This window comes from Lactuca virosa, chromosome 6 (assembly GCF_052849685.1).
Source record: "Lactuca virosa cultivar CGN04683 chromosome 6, Lactuca_virosa_CGN04683_v6, whole genome shotgun sequence".
Taxonomy (NCBI): Eukaryota; Viridiplantae; Streptophyta; class Magnoliopsida; order Asterales; family Asteraceae; genus Lactuca; species Lactuca virosa.
Window position 1 is genome coordinate 110,851,607 of NC_136431.1, and position 10,842 is coordinate 110,862,448.

The window sequence follows — 10,842 nt, forward strand, 5'->3', positions numbered from 1 at the left end:
TGAACCTTATTAATCAAAAGAGTAAATTACACGATTCTCGTCACTCGTCCAAGTGTCAAATTACACGTTGAATCTCTATTTTCAAAAATTAACTCGGATCGTCCCTGTAATGTTTTTTTTTTTACTCGGACTAATGTCTATTTTATCCTTTTTATTTCTTTTTTGATATATTTTATGATTTTTTAATAATTATTTAAAAAGAAAAATAAAAAATCCAGAAAACAAAAAATGAGCCCATCAGCCCCAAACACTTACCATCTACCCTAATCCTATCCAAACCATTCAATCCTAGTTGGTTCATCTTCCTCACATGGGTAGCCGGAGCTAGAGAGAAATGGGTCGTTGGAGCCACCACCGTCATCGCTTCACTCCACCTGCACACCGCTTCTCCTGTCGGAAATAACCATCACAAAACTGATATTATTCCCTTTCCCTTTATCTTTCTCCTCCCCCTTTCTTTGATCACTTGCATCCACAACCACTCAAGACACCAGAGGTGAGGTCGTCATCATCTCTTCAAATCTTCACCTCCCTATATCAGATTTGAACGTCTCCATAAACGGAGCTACAACGTTGCCACCACCATACCTGCAACTCATAGAGTGGTTGGAGAACACGAAGGAAGAGTGGAAGAAGATGGGTTCGGGTGGAGCTTTTTTCGCACTGGTTCTCATTAATTTCTTTGAAAGCTCCTTTGTTTTTTCCGGCAATGATTTCCGGAGAAGAAGATCACCACCATATATAAGATTTTGATTTTGATTTTAGTTTCTGGAACCATTTTTGATTTTGTTTTCTGGAACCAATTTCAAGTTTCTTTTTTTATTTTGGTTTAGTTTTGTGCTCTTTACAGGTGGTTGTCGGAGGCAAATGGTGGTGGTTGTTGGAGGCAAAGGGTTGTGGTAGTTAGAACTGGTCGAAACCCTTCATCTTCTTTGATGTTTACTAGTGGGTGGTGTCGGAAAAAAGTGCCTGGTGAAGAAGGGGATGGGCGAGAAGGGAGAACAAGGTGTATGAGTTTTATTGGGGTTTCTAGGTTTTCTCTGGTGGTAGGTGGCCAGAGATGGTATAACTGGAGGTCATTTCAAAGTCGGTGATAGGTGGCCGGAGATGGTGGTAAGTGGCCGGAGATGGTGGTTGGTGGTCGATGGGTAGCCGGAGAGTATAAGTTTGGTTCTTGAACCTTCAAAGGAGTGGGTGGGTTTGTATGGGATGCAGGTGTTTAACCATTTCTTTATTTTTTTAATATAAACTAGAAATGAGGTGCAACGCGCACGGATTGGTTTTTTTTTTTGTTGATGTTTGGCAGGTCACGAAAGTAGGATGCTATAATGTCATTCAAATACTAAGCAATTGGATAGAATAAAAACATTTCGAGTCGAAATCCCACATTTTGTTAGAACTCATCATTTTCTCAGGTTTTATGTACAAAAGACATGGAAGAAAAGAAATAAACCACATTTTGTTAGAACTCATCATTTTCTCAGGTTTTATGTACAAAAGACATGGAAGCAGCAAAAATTTGAAATTTCATTCCAATAAAATGAAGCATTCCATTCGTTCCAATATTCCATCATAGCAAACAGTGCTTAAACTCTAAAATCAAAACTTCAGTGACTTTTAGCCTAATAACATCCTCCTCCTGCATAAAGAAACATACATTAGTTGTATATATTATATATCATTTTCTCAAACCCCACTCCCATAACAGGAAATTGTTACATTACCTGAAAATACGCTTAAACATTATGAACTCAAGCCTTTTCAGTTATGACCCAAATTTGGTGCCAATTTACCTTATTTGTGTAAAAAGACGAAAATACTCTCACATCCATGTCTAAATCTTATGTGTTGTTTCATGTTTTCAGCCACATACATCACTGATGAGGTGAAGGACAAGACTGGAAAAAACATTGATGTCAGTTGTTGGAAGCAAAAATTTGTGGCATAAAGTTACGACTTAATAGGGAACTGACCATCTAGCAAGTGAACATCTTGTAAGCAGCCGATTGCAAAGTGTAAAAGCCCATATGAATGAGAAATCAAACCTCACAACAAAGAAAGCTGATATTCTAAGAAAAATATTAATAATAAGCTCGTTCATCAATTTAAGTAAACCAAAAAAATGAAACTTTTTTTTTTACCTTTGTTATCTCAAGTATAAGATTTAACTGCCTAGAATAAGATGGAATACATGGTAATGTAACCTCATTCAGAGGCTGCAAAGAAATCCAAAAACGGGAAACATTTAAACAGAATCAACGTAAAAAATATTAATTTTTTTACAAAAAGCATTTTTCACACCAACAAATTCAACCCTATATTCATGATATTACATTTCCAATAAGAAGAGCATGCAAGAAGTACCTAGGAAAACAACATCAAAAAGAATCAGAAGAAATAACATAAATAAAAAAAGAAACGTAGAGGTATTAATACCTTTGACAAGCTCCCACGCGGTTGTCCTTTTTAGTCTCCAAGATAGTGATTTCTGATCATAGAATTCTATGGACAGAAATACAAAACATCAGTTAACTTCAAAACATCCTCAACTCAAGTTGATTCCTACCTTCAGAAATGCTCCCCATCCAACAACATCCTATTTATCCAACAGAACCTAAACACAACAATAAGCACACAACTATGAGAAATCGAAAAATCAAATATCGAATCAGTCACCAACCAATCAATTTGTAAAATGATGTCTAAATGGAGTAAGATATGTACAGAACAGCGAATTAGATATAAGAAATTAAAAGAATAGTTCGATGTGAGGTCATGTCTGCCATTTTATGGACCTCATACCTGTAAAACCTGTCAATAAATTAAAATAACATTAACACAACCCAATTTGAATTCACCTTCACAATATACATCAAAGGCTTGAAGAATCACAGCTAGAACAGCTGTAAAAGCTTTTATGATCATCTATTAAAGAAGGAAGCAATATGTGTTGTGTTCATCATCAGTAAAAAATAGCAATAAAAAAGAGAGATTTTTTTGTTCATGAGGAAACTTACATACTGTACAATTCCAATTTTGATGATTTGATGGGGCAACATCTACAACAAAGGTAGAAAAATATATACCTGTAGAAAAAATATCAAAAAAAAAGTAATTTCTATGAAATCAGATAAGCTTTAAATAAAAAACTTAACCTATCAAACAAACGGCACAAACACCCCTATGAATCGTTGAAGAAGAACAATCCCAAACATTTCCTCGTCTGTTTCCTGCTTTTCCTAGTCAAACAACAACCCTATCAAATTCTGTCACAAACAAATCCAAACAATCCATTTTGTTCCATTTCTGTTGAAATAAAGAAAAAAAACAAAAAGAAAAAGAAGAAGAGGATCAGGGGAGCTGTCGGAGCAGGCCCCATTGACGCACCTGCCCAACCTCTCTCTTTTTCGTCCATCGTGCCTGTCGATTTGAACAACAATCGAAACACCTTTGTGAACTCAAAGAAACCACCCAACCACCCCCCTCCCCCCTACGGCTACTGTACTGATCTCACTCTCTCCTTTTTGTTTGGAACCAACGAAGTGGAGAAGAAGAAGGACCGATGACCTAACCGATTGTGGCGAGCCTCCATCCGACCCTTATTGTTGTTGATTTTGTTTTCTTTTTCTTCGACTGAACATCACAAAACGACCACGGGACCACCAATTTTTCCCTCCTCCCCTTCGCGATCCGCTACCGGAGCAGCCCCTTTCATCCATCACAGTTGAGGCGGAGGCAGGGCGGTGGTGCTTTTCTGGAAGAAGCAAACGCGAAATAGTAACGATGGAGAACCTGGGGAGACGATGAAGAAAGAGAAGTGTATGATTTGGAGCAGCGACTGAACCGTGTCCGACTCCACTGCGCCGAAAGACGACGTACAAAACGCAGGGCATCCATGGAGAAGCCGAGATGATGACGGTGGGAGAAGGAAAGACAGCGAGAGAGAGAGAGAGAGAGAGAGAGAGAGAGAGAGAGAGAGAGAGCCGATACTGGATGTAGAAGGAAGTGGATGTAGAAGGTCCTGGAAGGTAGAAAGAGGCGGTGGAATGTGGATCGGTGGGAATGTGGGATTAAAGTAACCCAAAATAACAAACATAAGTATTGGGGCCAAAATTGACAAAAAATGGACAAGTTTATTGTTACTTTCCTTCATAACTTTAATATATATATATATATATATATATATATATATATATATATATATATATATATATATATATATATATATATATATATAATTAGAAAACAAATGATAAGTAAAATAAAAAGAGTAAAATAGAGATTTTATGTCTGTCGGGGACGGTCCGAGTTAAAAAAACATTACAGAGACGGTCCGAGTTAATTTTTGAAATTAGGGACTCAACGCGCAAATTGACACTTGGACGAGGGACGAATCGTGTAATTTACTCTAATCAAAAACCATTATCAACCTTATAAACCCTAGATTCCAATCTGAAAAATCAAGCAAACCACTAATAGCCCACAAAGGAATTTATTTAGGTACTTGTAATCGGCAGAATCGGAAAATGGCGATGGTGTTAGAATGGAATAATGTACTGTGGAAACAACAGCGGGATCGGCAGAGGGAACAAGGGTATTGGGAGTTCGAGAGTTAGTGGTTCTGGTTAAGGTGCCCAAGTCAAGGCGGTTCCGCCCCCAACAGCTCCGATGAAACTAGCATTGTTTTTGGGATTGTAATGAAATTTCCATCAAATTTTCTTCCACGATTTCTATCATCAAATTTTCATTTAAAACAGGAAGATGTGTAAGAAGTATGACTCGATTGACTTATTGAAAATAGATGGATGGAGGTTAGTTTTGTTATTATTTCATCTTATGATACTTAACACATAAACAAAAAAAAAAATAGTAAAAATGAAAAAAACATATTTCAAAATCCTACACCTAGAATAAAAAACAAATTATTAAAATCATCTTATGGTTTGTCAAAAAATTTTGTGAAGCCCCTAACTATTTATTTGCATTTAGACCGTCCTTATAATTATATTTTGCTACATTCTTGGTCCTAACCAACATGAAAAATACTCTTTTACTGTTTTATTTATTTTTCATTTATTTTTATTATTTAATTAAACAACAAACTAACGTAAAATAAACAAACCCCACATCCATCTTCAACCTCTCCCATCCTCCATCTTTCTAAACCTCCCTCTCTCTATTATCTGAATACCAGATGAAGAAAACCCTTAATCAGTACCACTGGATCACCATCGTCGGAAACCATCTGACGCCAGAAATCACCAGAGGATGCTAGAAACCACCGGTCTTCACTCTGAAGTCGTTGACATCTCCATCTCCACCCATATCTTTTCTGCTCTAACATCGATATCCCCTTCTCAACCCTGTAACCCTCCGCCTCTAGTCCGACGGAGATGTTATTGCCTTCAGGAAAACGCATATCAAGGGCTCAAAGACCCTAAGCTTCGATCCAAAGAACACATATGGAAAACCTCGCATTTCTTTCTTTCTATCCTTTCCAGATCTTATTCAAAAAACGGATAGATTTTTTACGGCGGAGGTCAATGATGATCGATCATAGGGGCGGTGGCAGAGGTAATATTGTGGGATTTTCTGGGTTGATTTAAGGCTATGAATTTGATTCAGGTGTGTCTGGATTTTTCTGTAAGGTTTCCGGTGACCAGTGGGGTTGTGGATGCCAATGACCGGTGTTAGTGATGGTCGCTTGGGAGTGGGTGTTTTCTCCAAGTTTGCTTCTGGTGTTTGCTTTAGATTTGCATCACCTTTGGTTTTTCTTAGTTCAATCATTTGTTTATGTTGTAGAATTGATTTTTCTGGATTTATAGTAAGTTTTCCAATGGTGGCAAGTGGTAGCTGGCAGTCACCGGTCGTGGTTTCCGGTGGCTAGCTGTTATTCAATGGTGGTAGGTGGTGAGGGTGGGTGAGGTTGAAGATGCATGTGGTTGGCCCACACTTCAAATTATTGTTAGTATTTAAAATAATTGGTAAAAATAAATGAAATATAAATCAGAAAGGTAAAAGAGTTTTCAGGTTGCCAGACAAAAAAATATAACAAAATAAAACTAAAGGGACGATCTGAATGCAAATAAAACATTAGATATTATTATATTAAGTACCAAACATGTAATTTTAACAAACCAATTTCAATAACTTATTCTTAATTCTTTATACAAAAAGTTGTATTAAATATGTCTACTTGTAAGCTGTAACCGTAAATCTCAACACAATATATTCTTGTGCAAAGAAACATTCGCTATTACTGTGCTCACTTTGATAAACTCCATCACATGACTGTTATATAATAACACACTGCCACCTTTCATTTTATTCATGTAACTCAATTCCATTATCTTATCTTCACTCCACACAATCATTTAACACCACAAATAACCAAAACATCAGTATATATATATATATATATATGCTCAAAAGATGACAATTTGAAGTAGCAGTCAAATACGGCAAGAAATGCTTGCATAAAGTTAGACTATCACAAAAGACACCATTTTAAGCAAAGCTAAAAGTCAGCATTAGTTTAGCAGAATTAGTGGGATTTTGACAATCCTTGCATCTGTCCACACAACTTTACGTGTTAAAATCAACACCACCTACGTGGTTTTCCAACACAAAAGCGAACAATTCTAATATCAACATCATCAAAAATAAACATGGCAAAACATAAAAAATAAAAGAAACATAATAAACGAGTAATAACACACTCCACCCCACCCTGCATTTCTAGCTTGTCTTACAAAACAACTCAAATGTATTCTTCATCTTCTAGATTTACAAGGCAGAAAGGATCATACGCAACTCTCTATTTCATTAAAAGAAAAAACTAACATAAAACATAATAATATTAAAGGCCACAAGAAGTGATTCAAAGAAAAGGCTAAAATAAAACACAAACTTCAAAGAACCCTAAAACCCAAACACTGAAAAGGTGTGAAAAAAGCTGTTAGAAAATTATAATAGAAGAGACAAACACAAACCCAAACCCACCACAATGGGCTTCCAAATCTGGAGATCCTCCTATTTTACAACCCAGACCACCACCACCACCACCACCGCCATTGCAACCACCACCTACTTTTTCTGTCTATCTGCCCAAAGGTCGGATCCCATTCGGGCAGCCTGCCCCAAAGAAAGCAATTTCAATATTTTCAAAACCGATTCTTTTTTTTTTCTTTGGAGTGCTGCCCGTTTACATTGCTGAAATTAGCAACCATTTGCTTCCTTCACGTTTTCTTCAGGGATATTAACATCACCTGATTTTGGTGTTGTAATCTCAACTTTAATCCCTTCTTTCTTCTTTTCATCACTAACAGACTTCCCTTCCCACACCTTCACACAAAAAAAATATAAACATTCGTCACATATGATTAATGATCATATATTGATGATTTTGATCATGTGATGTTGAAATACCTGTTTCTGAAACTGTTGTTGTTTTGCTTTCTTCTCTTGAATTCTCCTTTGTCGATCTTCATAAAACTCAAAATCATCCAATATGCATTGCTTGCTTGAATGATCTTTGAAGATTTTAATCATTTGTAACCCCTGTTCTAACTTCACCTGAAAAAAAGATGAGTATTTAAATAACATAAAACACAAAAAAGAAACAAATGTCATCAAGAAACTAAAAAACTACCTCTTGGGTATCTCTGCTGTTTGTAACAGGTTTATTCTCATTGTTTTCAAGTGTAATATGCTTCAACAAGCTGTTAGGTAAATCCTTAACAATATGCCACTTAACAGGAAAACAACCAATCCATTTATCCTGTTGCCAATACTCCAAGCTTTTGTTAAAATCAACCGGGCCCACCATTTCCGCAACACCCACAAATTGTCCACTTGTATTCACCTACAAAACCAATCACAAAAATCAAACACTAGACATTTTAAAAAAAAACAGAAGGGTAAAATCGTAATTAACCATACCGAGAAGAAAAGAAAAACAGGGCATCTTCCAGGCTTCTGTTGAGCCTCCTGATATGCAGCTTCAAGTTTTTTGTTTCCATTTTGTGTACTTGCCCATACGTTATATTTGATACTCTTATGAACATCATCTTCACTATAAGATTTAATAATAAAAAACTTGGCATCTTCATAAGTTTCTGGAAACTCAGTGTGGTTGTATTGCTCTCTATCTGGAGTCACACTCACACTCACACCAACTTTTTCTTTAACTTCTACCTCCTTTTCTTCACTTGGTGTTGTAAAAGGGATGTTTTGTCCCTTCACAGCTAAAGTGACAGGTGTCAAGATCTTTTGGTTTTTGACACTTCTAGCCCTTGGTCCTCTGTTAAGCTCATTCAAACCATCACCATTTTCATTGTTATACCCAAAAAAGCCATTGCCCCTACCTCTTGGCTTGTACTTGTTATCACCAGTTAACCAACCACGCCCATTACTTTGTGAATCATACCCACTTGAACCATATCCATATGATCGATATGTGTTACCATATTGATTGTATAACTTGTTTGGATACATTCTATTCATATACCCAGTGGTATTTACACCTGACATCGGTCTTGGACTTTGCAAACCCTATATTTTTTTTTAAAAAAAAAGATTAGAATTTAAGATACCCATTAACAAAAAGATAGAAACCCACAAAAGAAATAGAAAAAAGATGCAAACTTGCAAATACCATAAGGTGAGAATGAGGGCGAAGATTTTGATTTCTTGAAGCAACCCCATTGTTGGAAACAGGGGCAATGTTGGAATTGTTTCTTGCTTGTGCATCGGAATACAACGAGGTATCTAACCAGGGGATTGGAGAGTGGACCCCATCAAAACCGTATCTTGGATCTTGATAACCATTTTGTGCACCCCTTCCATATGATCCATTTGCATTGAAGTTTGAGTTTTGATATTGTGTTTGTGTTGGTCTAACTTGGGTTTGACCAGTGGTTCCCTTGACACCATTTACAATGGTATTAGAATTTCCATTAGCAGTGTCCACAGGTAAAGGTGGTTGATCACCGGATGCAGTTGTGGTAATCTCACCTTTTGGAGGGATTGTGGGGCCACTAGTAGGGGTAATTGGCTGGAAATAGGGACTTGGGTATTGGTAATGTTGAGCTCCATAGAGTTGACCATCATGACCAACCGTTGGGACAGGTGAACCAGCTGGAGAATAAGGACCATATGGTGCATACCCGTAACCATTGTACATGTAAGAACCATTGTCACCATATACACCCTGTAAGAAAATCATAAACCATGGTTATTATCTTATTATGATTACACTAAGTTACAACTTTGTATTAGAGTGTGTAAAAGATGCAGAGAAAATCTTACATGGGACATATCGACTCCATCAGGGTTTAAGTATCTTGAGTAGTCATCCCAATCATTGGTAGTTCCATCGTAGCCTAAGAGAGAGAATGAGATTAGAAAAATTACGAAGAAAAGAAAAAAAAAACAAGCTTTCTATTGAATATTGACATATTGGGATAAAATTACCTCCATAGTAATAAGCAGTTGAAGCATAACCGTTTGGAAAATAAGCTACTGTTGGATCCATGAAATCTGGGATCAATGGGGTGATTGACCTATCTAAAGGTTGGTTTTGACCATTCCCAGTGTCGGTTGTATCGACAGAAGGCTACATGGTAAAATTCATGTAATTAGAATATTTGCGACTGTAAATCATGAAAAGTAACCATAGTGTAGAATATTTTTACTCACCTTTTTAGTAGGCTCAGGGATTTCCAATGTCTTTGATTGAGAATCCAATGACAGATTCTTCAACAAATCGGCAGCTTCTGTAGCAGAATAGGTTAAGGAGATACAGTTCTTTTCCAGATTAAATTTTTTGTACAAACATATAATAGAGAACAGTAAATCTACCAGCACACAGAAAGCAATTACAAAGTTGAAGCATAGAAGTAAAGTGCAGAGAGTACACACATCAAGATCTAGTGGAACATAGAGCGTGAACCAAAAAACGATTTCGAACACGGAGGCTAAAAGCGGGGGATTTTCAAATCATGATAACAAATTCAAAAAATTCCTTAAAGCTCTAATAATTATCAAGTTAAAATAACTGCAGTAACAATTATGAGCTAATGAAGATCTTATGCTCGTAGTTTCCAGCAACAAAATAATTCAAATCGTCAGTCAGAACACCGGAAAACACATTTGAACGAAAAAATAGATTTTTTATACACGTGTAGAAGACCAAGCTAGAATCTCAGCATAACTATCGCAAATAACAACTTCAATTTAATGAAAGGCACAACCGACACGCGCACAAATCAAGCAGCACCCAGATCCAAGAAACCAGATTCAAGCTTCCCACTAACAACCGAGTTCGAATCAAAATACAGCAATAACAGATCAGTAAACAAAAGCTTAGTAAACATAGGATACGATCTGCAGGAGGAGCAACGGCGGCCATAGCTGGAGCTGATAGATAGATAGATCTTCAAAAAAAAGGTACGAAACCCCTTTAAAAATTTGGGTTTTTGGAAGGGGATAAAGAGAAACCCTAAGAGAGAGAGAATGAAAGGAGTTTCAGCCGCCACGAAGAGCGAGGGTTTGGGTTTTTGAAGCAAGAGGATTTGATCCACCAGAAAGTGGTGATTCAAATAGCACCACGCCCCTTTGCACAAGAACTTATATTTTTTCCCCTATACTTTCAGATTTTCTTATTTTAGGCCCTTATTTTCGCTCACCCGCAGTCTCGAATACACGGAATATTTAGTCGGCTTAAATTCTTTGCCACGTGTCATCTTTTGAGTGGTTGTATTGCCGTCACTCGTGTTAAGATCGGCGAATGGGATTGGCACGTGAGTTGGATTAGGTGACAGTACGTTACATTTATGCATT

General features: G+C 36.9%; 1 protein-coding gene and 1 long non-coding RNA gene across 2 annotated transcripts; one reads left to right on the forward strand and one right to left on the reverse strand.

Annotated features, from left to right (window-relative positions):
• The first annotated feature begins 222 nt into the window (after nt 1–222).
• LOC145118493 (uncharacterized) lies at nt 223–2,104 on the forward strand. The gene is made up of 2 exons (XR_013713322.1): nt 223–1,215; nt 1,866–2,104. It is a non-coding gene; the product is annotated as an uncharacterized LOC145118493 (long non-coding RNA).
• A 4,596-nt stretch (nt 2,105–6,700) lies between these two features.
• LOC145119415 (YTH domain-containing protein ECT4-like) lies at nt 6,701–10,581 on the reverse strand. The gene is made up of 9 exons (XM_079055082.1): nt 10,384–10,581; nt 9,700–9,776; nt 9,475–9,616; nt 9,310–9,383; nt 8,657–9,211; nt 7,942–8,553; nt 7,652–7,864; nt 7,429–7,575; nt 6,701–7,344 (listed from the first exon to the last, which is right to left on the reverse strand). The coding sequence occupies exons 1-9, from the start codon at nt 10,409–10,411 to the stop codon at nt 7,219–7,221; spliced, it is 1,974 nt and encodes a 657-aa protein (XP_078911208.1). The 5' UTR covers nt 10,412–10,581; the 3' UTR covers nt 6,701–7,218.
• Nucleotides 10,582–10,842: the final 261 nt, after the last annotated feature.